General features: G+C 46.4%; 1 protein-coding gene across 1 annotated transcript; it reads left to right on the top strand.

Annotated features, from left to right (window-relative positions):
• The first annotated feature begins 901 nt into the window (after positions 1–901).
• Positions 902–19,293, top strand: LOC146062866 (uncharacterized). Its single transcript, XM_083174875.1, has 5 exons — positions 902–1,412; positions 2,492–2,617; positions 11,691–11,882; positions 15,981–16,076; positions 19,192–19,293. Exons 1-5 carry the CDS (start codon positions 978–980, stop codon positions 19,291–19,293), a joined length of 951 nt encoding a protein of 316 aa, XP_083031001.1. The 5' UTR covers positions 902–977.
• Positions 19,294–20,429: the final 1,136 nt, after the last annotated feature.

Genomic DNA, 20,429 nt, shown 5'->3' with positions numbered 1-20,429 from the left:
GTGGGGTGAGGTGTGGTCATCACCGGTGACCCCCTCATGCCCCCTCACACCCGGCGGTGATTGACACCTGTGTTACCGAGCGTCTGATTCGCCGGTAACACAGGAAAACGCTGCGACTGGCTGTTCACATTGAACAGCCAATCACAGCGATCGCCGACGGGGGGGAGGCATCGCCACCCCCCCTGGGCATGCAGGGACATGTCTGCTGTCAGGGACAGCAGACATGTTTAAACTGTCACCGCGTCTATAATCGCGGGGACAGTTTAAAGTCATGACGTATATATACGTCATGTGTCGGGAAGTACATCCCGGCCATGACGTATATATACGTCAAATGTCGGGAAGGGGTTAAATCAATCCAGGGGAGGCAAATTGAAGTACCCCCGAGCTACGTAATTTATAGACCATATAGAGGGCACACCATATAGCTGGATGGTCACATACTTAATTAACATATAGGTGATACGACCAAGCTGGCCTAGAGGAGACTAATTACACTCCTGCATAATCAAGAACATAGGATTAAGGAAGTTACCGTCATATATATTTAAAAAATTGCTCCAATCGTTTTTGGGTATACCCCAGATAGACATACAAACCATCATATTGATAATGAAAGATTGTCTTGTCATATTCCCCTGATAAAGTCTCTGTGAGACGAAACGCATTGGGTTATTTCTACTTACCGTTTTTACTCGATAATCCTGTGAAGACTAAATAAACAAGTGTTGGAAGAAATCTCATTTTCACTTCATTTGGATTTGGATTGCACTTATGGTATTTGGACATTAACGTTTACATATTAGGCGCCATAACCACTATTGTGTTATATATATATATATATATATAATTTTTTTTATTTTGTCTTACAGTTGCAAACGTCTTTCCCACCAATACACCTCAGTCTTATCTCCAACTCTAAACCCCTGGATAAGAAACCCAAGGACCATGCCTCAAATTCAGATCTCTCCAGACAAATGTGGGGAGAAAAAATCAATTTGCCGCAGGTGGAAAAAGCATCAGAGAAACCCCCCAAATCTTCAAAGTCCTTCCCTGACAAATCTAAATATCCCAAGGATTTTGGATGCAACATTACCAATCTGGCAAGCACTCCTACATTTCCATATGAGGGACAAAAAGACTGTAGACTTGAAAAGCAAACTTGGCTGGATGTTCCAATTCAAAAGGTAGCCTCAGAACGACTGTCTCCTGAGATTGTCAAGGTCCCAGATTGTCAGTCGTGCAGGAACGAGAAGAGAGTCAGAAATAATTATGACAAGATCCTTTTACAGACAAAGATGGAAAAGGAGGCCTTGCAACTGAAGGTCAATGAGTTAGAGGATGAGTTGAGAAGACGAGAAGAAGTTACTATGACAGCAAAGGAAGAACACGAAGACATCCCCGTCAATCTGGTGAGTTGGATTTATATTAACCATGTTTTCCTGCAAGCTATGGAATATGTTCATTTTGGGTGGAGTTTATTAAGATACAAGTTATACTCATCCATACTTCCCTACATTTTAATAGTACTCTGTAGGCAGAAACTCGGAGAAGAGAAGCAGCTGGGAACTTTGGGAGGTGGGCCTGAGAATCCACGTAATAAGGTCCCAACCCCATGATAGTAAATCCCATGAATCGCATGTACTGGAAGAGGGGGGCAGGAATTAAATGATTGTGATTTGTATCAGGGACAAAGACCCGTGATATCTGGCATTTTCTGCCTACTTATCATCCTGCAGGGGACTAACCAAAAAATCATTATTGTCCCATAATTTCAAGGAGATATTGACCTGCCAGTCACCCAAGTAAGTCCCATTAGGAAGTGTTCACTCCCTCAACTGTGCAAAACCATGTAGTACTTTTGGAGCGAGGGGGAAACGGCGTATGTGGCCGCTAAAACAGCGAGGCTTGCGGCTAAATGCTGTTTGGGGAAATCCTCGGCGACCACTGACCAACACCTCTGACCTCGGCATCCTCTGACAGCAAGGATGTCCCCGGTGCGTTGAATAGGGTGAGCGGCTGGTGCGCGAGGGTTAAACAGCAAGGAACGCTTGTTTTCTGCGATCCCCGTTGTTTAACCCCCTTGACAGCTGCATTGAATACACCCCAATAAGATTGATGTACCCTCATTGGTTTGGTTAAATATATAATACATCTCCCAATGCTCCACATCATGTCAATTTTTTGGTCTATGGGGGAGATGCATCAAACGTTAGAGAGAGATAAAGTGGAGACAAAGGGCTTAATTCAGACCACCTGATCACACGGCTGCGAATTCGCAGCCGTGTGATCTGGTCTGAATTACCCCCAAAGTACAAACCAATCAACTTATAACTAACAGTCCGTGAAATTTCAGTTAGTAGCTGATTGGTCAGTACTTTATCTCTCCATTTTTTTCCAAGTATATACAAAGAAAATGGTTGAAGCAATTGGTACTACTTCTGTGTATACTCTATATAACATGGTTTAATCATTTTGTTTTTTTATGTAGGCTCGGACAAATGAAGACTGTCTCCTTACGGAAGGTTGTGAAAATAATCCCAATAATAAGTGTGCAATTAATTGGGAGAACTATAGAAGACTGGAAAAGAGTAACAAAGACAAACAAGAGAAGATTGTGAGTAATGTTAGTGAATGTGCTATGTATTGTCTTGCTGGTATCAAGTATAGGCCTGTTAGTGAACAAACCATCTCCCAGTTCCATATGATTCCCAGTCCTGTATTTGAACATACTAATCATATCACCTCTCAACCTCCGTTTCTCCAGTGAAAACATATCCAGCCTGGTTAGCCTATCTTTGTAGTCTAGTGATTTGAGACCTTTTACTAGCTTAGTCGCCCTTCTCTGTACCTGTTCCAATTCATTTATGTCCCTTTTAAGGTACGATGCCCAGAACTGAACACAGTATTCCAAGTGTGGTCTCATCAATGCCTTGTTAAGAGGCACTATCACATTGGCATCCCTTAAATCCATTCCCCTTTTAATGCATGCCAGTGTCCGGTTTGCTTTTGCTGCTGCACTTGAGCAGTGTGCACTATTACCCAATTTTTCATCTATGTTGACCCCCAAGTCCTTCTCTACAGCAGAATTCCCAATAATAATAATAATAATAATAATAATAATAATAATACATTTTCTTCATTGTTTTCTGATTGGTTATCTTCGTTACAGTAACAGTCAGCAGGACAGACAATCCTTACTCAGCCCAGTCGAAGCAATATTAACATATTGACAATGTGATACTAAAACTGTGTACAAACTGGTGCGGTATCGGGCCGATAGGTAACTTCCAGCTGTCTTGAACCAACATCAAGCTGGCTGCTCAGTGTATACTCGCATTCACCAGTGGTGTTGCTAGGTGTGATGTGCTCCTAACTCCCCAACCACCCCGGCTATGTCAGCTGTCCGCCCCCCACATGTGCGTCACGGCTGCATTACCATACGTACGCCAAGAGTTTTCATGGGAACGCCCATGAAACGCGGGGCGTACGCATATGGTAATGAGCCCAAACAGCCCTTCACGCCCTTCTCCACCCCCTGCTCGGATGGTTCCGTACAATCATTTTCTGCACGGACCTCACGCTGTGTTCGTACGTGTGAGGCGTTCGCACATACGCAGATACGCCTCTGCACATGCGCAAACACCAACCATCGGCCGCCCGTCCGCACTCGGAGCCATCCGACTCAATCAGAATAAGGGCCATAGTGCCGAGAGAGAGGAAGACCAGTCCCAATGTAGTATTCAGACTGGATTGTAACAAGAATGGGAGGATGAGGTGGAAGGTCGAAATGAGCAGGTTCCAGTTCTCACTCAGGAGGAAATGGTCCTGATTCAATTTGCTCAGTAGCTTACCAAGCACCCGAGACGCTGCCCTGCCGAATACCCGCCCCTCCACACGCTGCTGAATCCTTTTTTTCCGGCATGGGCAAGTGTCCCGATTAGCAAGACACAGATGTAGCGTACGGCGCACCACCCTGGGTCCATGCCACCCACCTGTGTCCACGCCACCATCTATTACCTTTAGTAAAGTTGTGGCGAGCAGACAATGATGCTATTCTGAAAATAGCTAATGTTACTAGTAGGGTGGCCAATCCCAGGATCGGGAGGATCCCGGGATTTGGCCCTAAAACGTCCGGGATTTCAACAATCCCGGGATGTCGGGATTAGACTGCGCATGCACAGTGTAATGCCGGGTAGCGTCTGAGCACTCACTCAGACGCTGCCCGGCTGTTCCTGACCCCAGCATGTGGCCACGCCGCCCACTCTGCTGTCACCTCTTCTCCTGCCCGTCCCTTCTCCTGCCCACCCGCATGCCCCTTCTCCTTTCCGTCCCCCCCCCTCTTCTCCTGCGCCTACCCGCCCGCACCTTCACTTGCGCCCACCCACACCTTCACCTGCAGCCTGTCTGCTTCTTCTCCGGCTGCTGATGAGGAGGTGCACACGCCCGGAGGCACCGTGCACCTCCGAACCCACTCCTCTCCCGGCCGCCTGCCTGCCAATGTAAGTAAATGTGCGGGTCGCCCGGCAGGGGGGCGTGACCACGGAACGTAGGGAGTAGGACGTGTACGTTGCTCTCTCCCGCCTTGTGATGTGAAGCAGGTATCCTGCGTTTTCCCCTACCACCCCTGCGAACGACGCGTCCATGCCTGAAAGGAGAAGGTGAAAGGCGGCGATACCCTGGAAGTCAGAGCGGGTCTACAGTGAGGACGCTCGGAGACGGCAGATAAGACCAGCGTGATTGCAGCGTCCAGAGAAACCTGGTGACGCGTGAGCAGACGAGGCGGGCAGACCGCAGCTGAGCCCAGCGGTAATACAGCGTCTGGCGAATCCTGGTGACGTGTGTGTGGACGAGACAGGCAGACCGCAGCAGAGGCTAGCGTGACCACAGCGCCCGGCGAAGCCTGGTGACGCGGGAGCGCATGAGACAGGAGGACGCGCTGTGCAAGTGATCGTAGCCAGCAGTGAGTGCACTTCGGAGTGGGGTGGCGGCAGCACGACATAGTCCACAGAAAATAGATGGACTACATCTGAGCTGATTGGAGACCACGGGGTGGCAGACCGGAGCTCCCGGCCCAGAGACCAGACACCTGAACCGGGGAGAAGAGACGGGCAGGAAGCCACAGTAACGTGGAGAGGAGAGCCACGGGGGTCGTGAGAGGACTCAGTGACCGTGTTTAAGTGCCGGGCAGGGAAGGAAGGCGAGGTGGTGAGCCCGTGCACGAAGGTACCTTTTTTTTTTTAAAAAAAAAAAAAAAAAAAGAAGAGAGGCTATTTAAAAAATTGCTAAGGTTGTGTTGTGTGGCCCCCAGAGACTCAGGGGAAATTAGCCTTAGACTGCTGGTTGGCGATCTGTCTGGGAGGCGTTGGGGTTGTGGGGTGCAAGGAACGAAGCTGGGGAGCATGGACTGGGGGTTCTGAAAAGGGTGCGTGAGACGATTGATTCGAGAATACAGGTCACACCCTAAGTATTACCAGGTTAAAACAATACTCAGCACAATGGGGAAATCTAAAGACACCACTGCAGCAAATAAACTGGCTAAATTTGCCAGAACCCCAGCCACCCCAACATTAGCGGCCAAAGGTGATGGAACCCCCCCCTCTACCCCCCCAGAAAATGCAGACAAAACACTGGAGCCAGCATCCATACAGAAAGTACTGGATGCGGTAGCAGCAAGTGAGGGTCGCCTAGCAATCAAGATCGGGAAAATTCAGGAGGATCTCGATGTCATACGTATATCAGTCCAAAAAGTAAAAGAGAGGACCACTGAGGTAGAAAAAAGGACCTCAGCATTAGAAGACCTAGTAACTCCGATGGTCAAAAATATGGAGACTATGAAAGTGCAAGTGAGGAGCATGGACAGTAAATTAACGGATATCGAGGGGCGCTTAAGGCGGAATAACCTTAGATTCCTGGGATTCCCAGAGCATGCGGAAGGGCCTAATCCTGAGCAGTTTCTCCAGAACTGGTTGATAGAGGCGTTCGGGAAGGACACCTTTTCTAAATTCTTTACAATAGAAAGGGCCCATAGGGTTCCAATGAGGCCACTGCCCCCAGGGGCGCCAGATCGAACCCTTATTGCTAAAATGTTGTACTACCCCGACAGAGACCTAATCTTACGCCTGTGTCGCGAAAAGGGACCTCTAATGTGGGACAATAAAAAAATCTCCGTGTTTCCTGATTATGCCCAAGGGGTCCAAAGGGACAGGGCCCAATTCGTGGCTGTGAAGAGAAGATTAAGAGAGCTGCACCTTGATTATGTGATGCTTTTCCCGGCTAAGTTACGGGTGGTCTCCGAGGGGAAATCCCAAGTATTCCTGAGCCCTAATGATGCCTCAGACTGGCTGGATAGAAACTTTCCGGCAAGCCGGTCAATAGGCAATGTCTGAGACAATTTTGTGTACCATAAATGTCTTACTTTGAATCATGCTTTCTCCATAGGGGGGTTCTTCATTTTTTTTGTGTGTGAATTATTGGAGACTGGAGTATACGACTGACATTTAAACAGGGTGTATGTAACCACTTAGGGCCTGCACGAAAAGAGATACTAGTTTCATTTATGGAAAAAGGGGTGAGAGGGAAAATTTGTGAGCGATGTTTAAGGGGCGGGAGAGAGCCCTTACTGGGTGGTCATGAAATTTGATGCCCCAAGGTTAGCCCACCGTGGGTACACCTGGAGGGGGGAGAGGGAGAGGGGCGGGGGCGAGAGGCATGTCAGGAGGAAGGGGAGGCATGCAGGGAGGGGGGAGGGGGGGGAGAGGGGGGAGGGGGGGAGGGACGGCAGCAAGTTTACAATTCGGGGTCTGGGTACAGAGCAGGACCAATTAGAGGGATGCTTCCCCTTGTCTAAAGCCAACCTGTTAAAAGAAATGGAATGGGGTTGATGAAGTATAGCATCCTCACGTGGAATGTGAGGGGACTAAACAATAGGATTAAAAGGGCTTCTACGGGAATTGCGTAAATATGCTGTGGATATTATATGTCTTCAGGAGACCCACCTGGAGGGGGGCAGAGTCTTATCCTTAAAAAAGGCCTGGATCGGGTGGACATTCCACTCTACGTTTACTTCTGCCTCCAGGGGGGTCTCTGTATTAGTAAGAAAGGGTATACCCTTTTCAGTGGAATCATCCTCAGTGGACCCTAATGGGAAATATGTGTTCTTGAAATGCAGGTTGGATTCATTTGTGTTTTTGTTGATGACTGTCTATATTCCCCCACCATTTAATTATGTGGTGCTTAAGAAAGTAGCAGAATTTATGGCCCTATCCCCGGGGACACCAGCGTTGGTAGTGGGGGACTTCAATAACGTGCTCGACCCACAGATGGATAGATGGGGATCCAAGTGTCAGGAGAATACAGGTCAAAAGACTGGTTTCTCCTTAATGATAGAAGAGATGGGGTTGAGGGATGTATGGAGACGGGACCACCCAGATGCTCATGAGTACTCTTGTTTTTCAGGGACACATGAGACGTTTTCCAGATTGGATATGGCCCTGGCTACTGAGGACTGTCTGCTGAAGCTGAGCGGGGCGGTCTACAGAGCCAGGGGCATATCTGATCACTCCCCTCTCGAGATTACTATGGTTCCTGGGGGGCAGAGGGGGTTCGTGTATTGGAAGTTAAATACACATTGGCTATCCAAACTAGCCCCGGGGGTAGGATTGGAGGAACAGTGGGAAGAATTCTTGAACCTTAACGAGGGGTCCGCATCAGTAGACCTAATATGGGATGCTTTTAAAGCTAGTATTCGGGGGTCACTAATAAAAAAGATAGCCTGTTTAAAAGCCTCCTACCGGCAAGAAGAGCTGAGGTTAGAGAATAAATGTAAAAAACTAGAGCAGAAATATTTAAAGGAGAAAACCCTCTGTAGCAAGGAGGAATGGAGAGAGGCCCAGGCAGCCTGGAATAAGATGTTAGTGGATAAAACGAAGTTGGGGGAAGTGTTCAAACAACATCATAATTATACAGTAGGGGATAGACCGGGAAGCTTTCTAGCTAATATCGTAAAAACAGATCAATCACCTAATATAGTCCTGGAAATTCAGGAGGATGGGGGAAGGTTAGTGAACACAACCCCTAACATAGTACAGAGCTTTGCTCAGTATTATCAGAGTCTGTATGAAGCAAAGTCAGAGAATTCACCAGAGGAGATACAAAAATATTTAGCACAAATAACCCCCCCCAAACTTTCGGAAAGGATAAAAAACAGTCTAGATGCCCCATTCACTCTACAGGAGATTATCAATGCAATACGAACAATTCCTAGCGGTAAAGCCCCGGGGACAGACGGTATCCCCCAAGAACTATATAAGCGCCACTGCCAGTTTTTCTCCCCAAAGCTGTTAGACCTTTTTAATAAAATATGCGAGGACGGGACACTGCCTCCCTCAATGTCCGAAGCATTGATAATAATTCTGTTAAAGAAAGACAAAGATCCAAGGGAGAGAGAATCATATAGGCCTATATCCTTGCTGACAAACGACGTAAAAATACTGGCCAAACTCCTATCTACCCGTTTAAATACTGCCCTGGGGGAAATTATACATATAGACCAGACCGGGTTTATACCCGGTAGGTCCTCTGCTACAAATTTAAGAAGACTGTTTTGTCATATACAAGGGAAACAGGGTGAGAAAGAGGCGCCTGCGGTGGTCTCATTAGACGCCGCTAAAGCGTTCGATACTGTGGAGTGGGAGTACTTATGGAGGGCATTGGAGTGGATAGGAGTCGGGTCAGTATTTATAAATTGGGTCAAATTGCTCTATTCGAGTCCCATGGCACGAGTAATGGTAAACAATTATATCTCCCCTAGATTTCCCATTAAAAGAGGCACCCGCCAGGGCTGCCCGCTGTCGCCAGCACTTTTTGCGATAGCAATGGAGCTGCTGGCATGCTTAATCAGAGCGAGTGACAAGCTGAAAGGTCTTCGGGTGGGAGGGAAGGAAGATCGGATAGCGCTATATGCGGATGATGTTTTACTCTTTCTCAACGACTATAAGTCAGCCATGCCAGGGTTATTGGAGATAGTAAATCAGTTTGGGAATTTTTCCGGATTGAGGATAAACTGGAGTAAATCCTGTATAATGCCCCTGAGGGTCCTGGCAGTGACAGATGGGGAAGCAAATTGCCCATTAAAAATCGTGGAGAAATTCCAATACTTGGGAATTGTGATCTCCAATAGAGCAGAGGAGTATGAGGCTCTGAATATTACTCCGCTGGTAAACTATATAAAATCTAAAATTGCAACATGGGAGAGGCTACCACTGACTGTCACTGGGAGGGTTAACCTCGTAAAAATGGTGGTACAGCCAAAAGTGCTTTACGCCATACAACATTCTCCGGTTTACCTCCCCCGGAAAATATTCCGAATATTGGAAGGGCTTATCTCATCCCTGATATGGAATAAAAAAAGGGTTCGAATTAGGCAGAGTAATATGACTAGGCCCAAGGCAGAAGGGGGGTTAGCGTTGCCAGATTTCTGGTTGTACTATCTCGCAACCCAGATGGTTTTTCTTAGCTCATGGATAAAAAAGGGGCAGGATACGGAAATAGTCAGTGCCTTGGTGGGGACAGTCTCCCCGGGCCACTCTCCATTGCACTTGTTACTATCCAGAAACAGACATCGTAATTGGCCACCTATAATCAAGCAAGCGATAGAGGTATGGAAACAGGTCGAGAGAATTATGGGTAGCAGCGGGTTGGACCCCGAGACACCCCTCCACAATGCGTGACACCTAGGCGAGTTGGGGGCCCTACAGATGGATAAGGTTTGGGGGGAAAGGGGCCTTGTGGAACTGGGGCAGCTATATGATGGGGCAGGAATTCGTACTTTTTTGTCTTTAAAAAATGAGTTTAACTTGTCGAACAGCTTCCAATATCGCTATTTCCAGTTGAGGCATGCTTTGGGTATGCAATTTAGAACGGGGAATCCTATAATGGAAGAATCGTTGACTAAAAAATTTCTTAAAAGAATCCAGCCCCGTCATATGATTGCCCAATGTTATAAATATCTTATACAAGAATCAAAGAAGGACAATTTGGGGGCACTACGTATTAGATGGGAGGAGGACCTGGGGGAGATAAATGAGGACGAATGGAGGGAGGCGTTATCCAATGTACAGAGAGCAACAGGGCAGGCCAAATTTCAGCAGGTCCAATTGTATATAGCTCATAGAGCATATATAACCCCTGAGCGCCTGTATAAGTTTGGGGGAAGGGGTGACAAAATATGCCCTAAGTGTAAGAGGGGGGAAGGATCCTTTTACCATCTACTCTGGGAATGCCCTATGGTGGAGAACTTTTGGGCCCAGGTAATTCGGACCCTTGAGCGGTTGGGAGTCCCACAGGGTAAATGTACCCCCAAATTATGCTTATTGGCGATAAAGGGAGAACTTGTCTTACAAAGAAACCTCTGGCTCTTGGTGATAAATCTGTGTACATTAGCAAAAATCTGTATAGCCAGGAAATGGATGGCAGAAAGTGGACCGATGCTTGCAGAATGGGTACCCCTTGTAGATAGCACAATGGAACATGAAAAATATAGGTATATGGTGGGGGGGACAGAAGGGAAGTTCTTGGAAATATGGGAGAGATGGATTAACTTAGGTTAAATAACAAATCGCAAGGAGGAAGCAATTGGATGGATGAAATTGAAAAGGCTGGAGGATCCTGCGGAAGGGAACCTAGACATGGGAGGGAAGAGTAAACTTGCTGGGTTTTAGATGGATGTTGGTTAGAGAACGGATCTGTTGGGGGGAAGTGAGGAGTAGTGATAGGAGGTAGGAAGGGCGGAGCATGGTGGTCATAAGTTACCGGCTTAATACATTGCACGTAATTATAATAGGTACAGTCACATTGTTGTTTGTAGGTTTTTGTGGCAATATACAGTGTGCACCTCAATGCGTGATTTGCATTGTAGGATATGTGGAATCTTATGTAGAGTTTGGTGTCACAATATGGAGGAGGGACCAAAGCACAGAGACGAATGTAGGGGAGTAACACGGTCACAAGTAAACAATAATCACATAATAGGCGGGAGGGAAGGGAATATGGGGAATAATGGGGGAAACCCCTCTGAATAAGGATACACATAGGAATTACCACGGGGGTAGAGGGGGGGATAGGGGGGGAATAAAGTTAGAATTAAAGCACACGAAACACAGGGGGAGCACGGAAAACCGGTAACATTAGCCCAATCCCATGCTGAGGCGCCAAACTCCTAAAACTTTGGAAGTAAAATTATGTGAATCCAGAAGATCCAAGTAATCTAAATGTGGGGAAATGCGGGAATGTATGAATTGTGTATATATTTTAGAAAAAATGGAAATAAAAACATATGGAAATTAAAAAAAAAAAAATGTGCGGGTCGCCCGGTGTGGGGGTGGGTATGGATTACACGCCTGTGAACTAGGGATGCCAATCTCGGGATCCCGGGAATCCCGGGATTGAGCATTTTTTAATCCCGGGATTGAAAAAATGCCCCAGGATTGGCATCCCTAGTTACTAGCATAAGCGGTGGCCGCAAAAGATGAGGTAGTACCGACATTGCAAATAACAGTAAGTAGCTTAGTTTGCAATAGTGCATATAACATAAGCCAACACACAAATCACTCTTACCCATATTTGCTAGTATCTGTTCATTATTATACATGTGTTTCTCATATTAGCCTTGTTCTGATTCCCTGTGGTAGGATTGTCTGCTGATAGAAATTGAGAAGCTTACTGCAAACCTCAGTACAAGACTGCAAGCTGAACGGAACCAGGAACAACTGTTCAACAGTAAGAAAAGTAAACTCGTCTCTGATATGGAAGACCTAAAGTCCCAGTATGAGAAGGAAAAAGAGCAGGAAATGCTGAAAGTTTCCTGCCTGGAGAGAGAGAAGGTAATGTGGACATGAAACATCATTTCAAAGGTACGCCTAACTGCTCATCGTAACCAAATATCACCTGAGAGTGTCTACCTTATATACAGGCAGGAGACCTTATATACAGAGGCAATCTATTATCTCATCCCATTGCTAATTCTGTTCATTCTGATCTGATTTGAGAGATGTTTTATCAACAACAAGAAAGTGCAATTGCCTCTCCGTACTCGCTATGTAGATCGAGGCTGGGATTAAGGAGATGACCTTCCATTTTGGTGTCAAGGTCGCATATACTTCAGTAAACTAAAAGTCCCGGTATTATCTTTCCATTTTGTTCAAAAGAAATACAGGAGAAACCAATTTGTTATATCTTTGTGAGATTCTTTCCCCTGATCTAGACAATATTTTCCTTTGAGAAAGGTACTTCAAGTAACACGATAAAAAGAAACATTTTGCCAACTATTGATAGACCTCATGCGTGTGACTAAATCCACAGTAAATAGAATACACAGAACAAAATAAATCCAGGATTTACAAAGTTCTCCAGAAAGTTTTGGTAGTAATTAGAAAGTTTTCGCTGTCTCAGATGCTTTTTTGCTTCAAGTGACAAATCAGGATTGAGCCAAGTAAGTTATTATTTGCTCGACAGCCGTGCCCCTGTCCCATTCTCGCTTTGCTCGACTTGAGCTCGGCGGTCAGGATTCAATGTCCCGGCCGCCGAGCGGCGAGAAAGGGGCGTGGCTGCGAGCTGAGGGCGGAAATAGATGAGCTCCGGCCGGGAGCTCGCCTATTTCCGGCTTTTCTCGGCAGAACGAGCTCGACAGCTTCATCGGGGAAGACAGCATTGAAGAGGGCCCCGCAGCCATCTCCCCCGTCGGGAGATGGCTGCGGGAGCACGACTACCATTGAATACCCCCCTTACGCTGAGGCTGCGATGGATAAAGGCATATCCGGACCAAAACTGACGTCACACACCTTACCCTTAAACGCTTAGGCACCCCCAGCATTTTCCCAGACACTCCCAGTGTTTTTCTAGGCACGCCTGGGTTTCTCTTAGCACTCCCATTAAATGCCAAGTTTCCACCCAAGATGCCTATTTCCTGTCAATCAACTTGCGAATGGAGTGCGAATAGAAAAAGTAGCCGGATTTCTTCGCAGCACGGCCTCGCACATGCGTACTGCAAACCATACGCATGCACAGTGTATTGATAATCGCCCAGCGTGCACATTCGTGGCCGTGAGAGCAGGTGTAAATCGGGCCCATAGAGGATTTTGGGGGAAATGCATCAAACATACCACAGAGGGCAAGGGGAGGTATAGCAGCCAATTAGATTCAAGGGTACTTCTTTACTTTCACGGCGCCACTCTAGATAGGAAAGATAGGATACTAGATAGGATACGATTTGTATGCGATTTGACATAAGATATCGCATAAGATATAGGATAGGACAGATAGGATACTAGATAGGATACGATTTGTATGCGATTTGACATAAGATATCGCATAAGATATAGGATAAGATTTACTATCCATTTCATTACCCCACTATCCACTAGGGCGTGGAGTTGATTTTATATAGCGTGGCGAGCGCAGCGAGCCACCGAGCCCGAAGCGTGGCGAGCGCAGCGAGCCCCGCGAGGGGACACGGATGTTGTTTGAAAGCAAGTCCCCAATATCGCATGCCATTTGCATGCAATTCCATAAAATACATTCCGTGTCCCCTCGCGGGGCTCGCTGCGCTCGCCACGCTTCGGGCTCGGTGGCTCGCTGCGCTCGCCACGCTATATAAAATCAACTCCACGCCCTAGTGGATAGTGGGGTAATGAAATGGATAGTAAATCTTATCCTATATCTTATGCGATATCTTATGTCAAATCGCATACAAATCGTATCCTATCTAGTATCCCATCTGACCCATCTGTCATATCTGTCCTATCTAGTGGCGCCGTGAAAGTAAAGAAGTACCGATTCAAGCTATCATTTAGCTTGTACATTTAAAAAAAATGATACCAGTATCTGGTAGGGACAAAACTTCCACTTGTCCACGCTATAAGGTTTGATTACTCACCCTATTAGTCTACCTACATTGTATACTAAGTTGATTTAACACAATCATATGTGTATATACTGTATATATTGTAATACAAACCAGTAAAAGTATCCTCTCCGGGAGATACATGCGCGCAGTGCAGTGGTGGAACTTGTAAGTGGTTTTTCCAGGTGCAAAAATATAATATGGGCTCTCACTCCAACCCAAGTTCACAATATGCACACAGCAGTGGGTGGCAGCAGGGGTGCCGACAGGTCAGCCAGGCCCTGGTAAAACGGAGGGGTTGTGGTCACTGGGGGGGGAGGGCATCCAGGAGGGGGCGTAGCCACGTCCCCGTGAAAAAAAATGAGAGGGAGAGAGAGGACAGGCTGGCGCTGCAGTTGTCTCTTTCCCCAGCTCAGCACATGGCACTGAGCAGCGTGTGCTGAGCTGGGGAGAGAGGCTGTGCTGTGGCAGCAGCCTGTAATTTCTCTCCCCACTGTCTGGCTCCCTGCAATGGGGGAGGGGGGAGTGGGGACCCGGGACCCTCCAGCAGACCCAGGCCCAGGTAAAAAAAGTTCCCTCCCCCTCTTGACACCACTGGGTGGCAGCAGTGAGTCCTCAGGGGACCCAGAGCAATGTACCTGCTGCCCCGATAGTAGTTCTGCCTCTGGTGCAGTGTCTATTCACAGCTGCTCTGCTGATCAGAGCAGGAGAGTGACAAGGGATCTCCCAACTGCCCCCTCACCGCGGAAAATGTTCGCCCCCATACAGCAGACAGTTTCAGAGAACTGTCTGCTATATGGGGCGGACATTTTATTGGTGGTCCGTCTCACTAGCAGAAGTATGAAGCCAGCAAGGGAGCCGGGATGGGACCAGCAAGACAGGTAAGGCTGTGGGCGGGGGGTGCGGCGGGGGGCGCCCCCCATTAACGGCGGGGGGCGCCCAATTCATAGTCCGCGGGGGCTGCAGTGCTATAGTTACGCCTCTGCATACCACTCAAGGGGTGTGGTTGCTGTTTGATGGTATTTTTGGTGTCATCGAGGCATTTTATTTTTAAAAAGTCATAAATATGATGCACCAGGTAAGTTATAGGCATCAACTAAATCCAATGCAAGTGGCACATAGAGGTCCAAGGTGATATGGATAGGGGCATCTATACAGTACAGATGTGTCGCCCCCCCTCATGCAACATGTGTCGCTTCTTTTATCGATGTAACAATTTAAAGACTGAGGAGCCCAGTTGGAGATGATGGCTGATATTAATTTTGTTTTAAGCCTAAAAGCCCATACACACTGGGCGATTTTGAGCTGAAAGCAGCTCAGTTTTGTCGTTCAAGTTGCTTTCAGCTCAAAAGCCGTCCAGTGTGTACAGGCCAACGATGACCGGTGAGCTCTGATGCGGGCTTCCGCATCTTTGCCAGCGGCCTCCACTCATCTGCTGGTGTTATCAGCAGATGAGGAACGGGGTACGCGGCTTTCCATAGCGTCCTGCTATGAAAAGTCATCCACCCCCAGGAAAATCACTTGGACAGGCAAAAATCACTCAGTGTGTATGCACTGAGCAATTTTCAGGTCAGCAATTTTCTCCACCATCATTGTCCATACACGCTGGGCAAAATCGCCCAGTGTGCATGGACCTTTACCGTTAGCATGCATGGCAAGTACAGGATCTTATGTGCAGAAACCCGTTATTCAGAAATAAACAAAGACCAAAATGGAAACAAAAAGTAAATCATTACATTTGTTAATCATGGGGTTAATTCAGCATGGGTCACTAAATAAAGAATTCTATGTCTGGGCAGCGGCTTTCTCCTTGCAGTCCGCTGCATATTCTCATGCTGAATCAGCCTGTGTCCCATACTCAGACCAGCCAAATCACTGCGAGGAGCACTGCTGTTTGAGGTCGTGGCTTGGGCAATGTTGGAAAGTGCAGGATCCGTTATTATATTTCACGCAGAATACCGTACTCCCTTGGATGGATTACACTAATGGTTCCCATATATGTATCATCTGTGTGTTTCTAATCAGTGACACAGCAGTTATCCAAAAGGCTATTTCTTATCCTCCATTCCATACTCTACAGGTAGAAATACTTACACATCTGGACAATGCAAATGCTGAACTGGAGAAGCTGAGGAAAAGACGTTCATCAGTAATAGCCGAGTTACGCAAGGAAAAGGTGTGTTATATACTTATTATTATCATGTGTGTTTCCCAGATGTATCAAGCTTCAAAACGTGATAAGCAACCAGCCAATCATCTCCTAACTGTATTGTTGCAGGCTGGGTTTGTAAAATGGAAGTTAGGGGCTGATTAGCTGGTTGCTTATCACTCTCCACTTTATCACTTTTTGAAGCTTGATACATCTGGCCCTAAACCTTTTTCTCCACATTCAACTAAATGTAACCCTGGCTCACCTGGAAGGATCTTCTGATTTTTCTCTGCTGAGAGTCATCGTTCTCCTTCTGTTGGCAGTGTCTCCACCCAAACCTCCAGAGGTTAACCCACAATACACCAGAGAATGGCTTGGGAAAGTCCCCTATTGCTTAATACTAAAACACCACTGTCTTTAGGAATATCTCTCTATCCCTCTTATATATAAAATATATATTGGCCCTTATTCTGGCCAATATATATTAGCAAATTCCTTCTCAAATGGACAAAACCATGTGCACTGCAGCTGGGGCAGATGTAACATGTGCGGAGAGAGTTAGATTTGGGTGGGCTTTTACTTCAAAGTGAGATCTATATTGCAGTGTCAAAATAAAACAGCCAGTATTTTCCCTGCACGGAAACAAAATAACCCACCCAAATCTAAATCTCTCTGCACATGTTACATCTGCCCCCCTGCAGTGCACGTGGTTTTGTCCATTTGCGAAGGAATTTGCCTTTGCAAGTGAACCAGAATATGGGCCATTATGTATAAATATAATATATACACCTGATAAATAGACATTGGTGTAGCAGAGCTTTGTCGGCCCCATAGTAATGCCACTCACTGTGACCAGAGGCACCACAAAGCAGGGCCATCTTAGCACATGGGTTTACTTGGCCAGCTGCCCTAGGGCCCCACAATTCTAGGGGCCCTTTGAGCGGGGGTTTGCTGGTGCCTATGTACTTTATTGTGAGGCTAGTAGAGATTGCTCTCCAGATGCTTTAATTATGAATTACACAAAATCAGAGCTGCTGGGACACATTCTCTACCGGCCTGCAGCCAAACAGTTACTGGCTGTAAGCTGCTAATTGCTGGATGGCTGATAGCCGGTGGAGAGACACCACAGGAAGTTATGTTTTTTTTTTTTACTTAAATAGGGGCCCCGGTGCATTGCTTTGCCTAGGGCCCACAATGCTGTTAAGGGGGAGTGCATGGGGTGTGTACCAAACCTGGGTGTCACCCTCCGAGGGGTGATACTAAAATGCCAGATCCTCCTCATGCATTCTTACGGCAGTTTAAATCCAATATCTCCATTCATTAAATTAACCTACACAGTCTCATCAATGATTGGTAAGTTCTATTATACAAGGAAGCAAATGTTACTGTAGCTGTAGGTTATGGATTGTATTAAAGCTATCTAATAAAGCCACTTCAAGATAATAAGCTGTACATTTTAACTTCCCTCCATATTTGCCCCCTCGTGGTACAGTCCACCAATAATCCGGACCCCTAGGTTTTAGCACTGGGCCAGATATCCTTTATTTGCCGGATTATTATTATCGGTATCACAGCAGCCCCCCACAGCACGTCCCCCGCAACACGACTCCCCCCTGCCATCACAGCTCGTCCCCTACCCACAGCGCATCTCAGCCTTCGCAACACTGCTCAGTTCCCGTAATGCGACTACCCCAACAGCCTCACTAAGCCCTCCGGCTGCCTCTCTAAGCCCTTACACAACCTCTTCTAAGTCTAACAGACACCCAAAAAAGGAGAAATAGCAGTGCTCTATAGAAATTGGTATAATTCTTTAAAAATCAATTGGACTGATTTTACAATAATACATTTTAATTAACAAAAATAAATTTTGTGACCAGTATAAAACCATTTAGTATCACATATGCACACTGTTAAAAACAATGCCTCACATGTTTTTTAGTATCAAATTTGGCTGTCTGTTCCTATTATGCCCCAGGATTATGTAAGCAAGTGCCAAGTCAAAGCAAAATGGAATGGTTAGTTACCGTCCACCATATGTAATTGGTGCAAAGCTTCCATATACCTTCTTGTATTCAGTATCCAGGCTGGTTTTGGCAGAGATCTTGTCCACCATGGAGGGGAAAGTTTGAGCAGCTGGAGCAGGGAGGGTGGCGGAGTATTCTGTTCCAGAGCAGTGGGCAATTTAAGAATGGTGCCGTCTGGGGCTGGTCAGTCCAATAACTTTGGTGTGGGCAGTAGGCATGTCACCATTTCAAAACGGCTTTATCAAAGGTTGGACCATTAGGTGCTGGAAAATCATTGATCAACCTGCATATGGTACAGAAATTGCCCCCAGTTTGCTAATAAGACAGTTCTTTATAGGGAGGAATTCAATTGTGCGGCATCCCTCTGCTGGATGTATATAGTAATGGGCGTCTATGAGCAATTCAATTTCTGCTCTTATCAGCTGCTCATTAGCATTTAATGCGGCTAAACCCGTCTTATGTTGCTGTCTGAACATCTTAAAGACTGGGTTTGGGCGCCCAAGCTGCGGACTTTAAACACATTGTTTTTTCGCACCTCTGGGGACTGCATCTGATTGTAGCAACAATTGAATAGTTCCGGAGGATGACCCATTATTATAGACGACCAGCTAGGTGCACAGCATTATTGAATTCCCACCTAAATTGACTATTTTGCTAATGAGCTAAAATGTGTGACTTTGGAAGTATTCAATCCTGGGCAAACTTTTCACTAGACAAAAAAATTAAAAAAATTGTTGTGTTTGAATACTGATTTTTCACCTATTCAGGAAATTTGGCTAGGATTCAATATCCCCCTTGTCCTGCACTCAAGGCACTGCCCCCCCCCTCCCCCCATATGCAATCTAATATATGCAACATGGGAAGAAATCATTTTAAAATCAAATTAAATTGTTCAGGCAAATACAGTTTACTTTTTAGAAAGTTACTGAAGTCAAGGACTATTCACTTGTATTATATATAGTATATTCCTCTATAAAGTACTGTCTATTCAGAGACGTCAGCAGACTTCTGAAGTGGTTTCCTATTTAAATGCTGCTCATTTATCTTTCAAATATCTCTAAATAAAGGACTGAGCATCATGAACATTATTCTTTTGAAGGTTGCATGTTCTTTTTCAGGATTGCTGTTTGCTGGAGATTGAGAAGCTAAAAGCGTACTCTGAGAAGGTACAGACAGGATTTTCACCGATACATTTATTTAGAGACAAAAAGTATCATTAAAATGCATTTTTAACTATAAATGAAAAATATAATGTAATTGGCTATATAATATATCCTTATGGGGCATACACACAGGGCGATTCCAGGGCATTTTCTAAGCGATCTTACTAGATTGCTTAGATAATGCCCCTACATTGCTCCATCTGTAGGGGCCATAGCGATAGCAATGTGCTGCCCCAAGCATCACTATCGCCCGGTGATTAATATACAGCATTCTGGATAAATCTATTAACATCGGACAGGGCCAGTGTTCTCATCCGGCTGTCACGTCACTGTGTGCTTAGGGATCTTACTGAACGTCCTGAGCGATCTAGCATTCCACAGAACGCTCAGCAAATCTCCCCGTGTGTAGGCCCCTTTAGGAGGAGTCAAATCTTAGAGGGAAATACAGTAAAGAGAGATAATGTATCCGTAAATCAGCTCCTAACTGCCACCTTTCAAATGCAGCCTGCAAAATGACAGAAGCTGATTGGTTGGTACTTTAGCTCTCTGCGAGACTTGATACATCTCCTCCTTAGTTTTGGTGACTACTGATGCCAGAGACAAACATGTCAACCTTCCATTTATATTCAGACGAACTTTATGAATGCTATATAGTGAAATTGATAGGAATAAACAGATGGAGCGCCTCTCAGCCAGCGTCGGGGCTCGCCAGAATGCCCCCGCTGGCGAGATGGCGCTCCATCTGACTGGGACGCACGAGTGTTCAACGTGCACAGGCGTCCCAGGTTACGGGCAGCAGGGGATGCGAGGGTTGGGGGGGGAGCGGGGAGGTGGTGGCGAGAAGCGGGGACCGGGGATGAGGAGCTCCGATGGTAGGTGACGCGCGCGCATCCCCTTCAGGAGGCTGGCAGGAGCTGGTGGTTGGCAATCTGACCACCAGACCCCCGCTGGATGGAGAGAGCTCAATCTGTATAGTATACCGGGGTACATGCTGAGATGACAGGCCAACATACCGTGCCATCAGACTGTGGTAATGCAGAACATCTCAATCCATTCTTCATTACACTGTACGCCACCGCATGCATATCATCCGGTTGGCAGTGCAGCGCAGCTTACCGGACCATGGGGGCATTGCATGCGACCATGCAGATTGAGCGTACACATTGTCTGATACAGCGTTCTGACTTGTCCTC

The sequence above is a fragment of the Crinia signifera genome, chromosome 3 (genome assembly GCF_055691185.1).
Source record: "Crinia signifera chromosome 3, ASM5569118v1, whole genome shotgun sequence".
NCBI lineage: Eukaryota > Metazoa > Chordata > Amphibia > Anura > Myobatrachidae > Crinia > Crinia signifera.
This window is presented reverse-complemented; position numbering and strand designations above follow the sequence as displayed.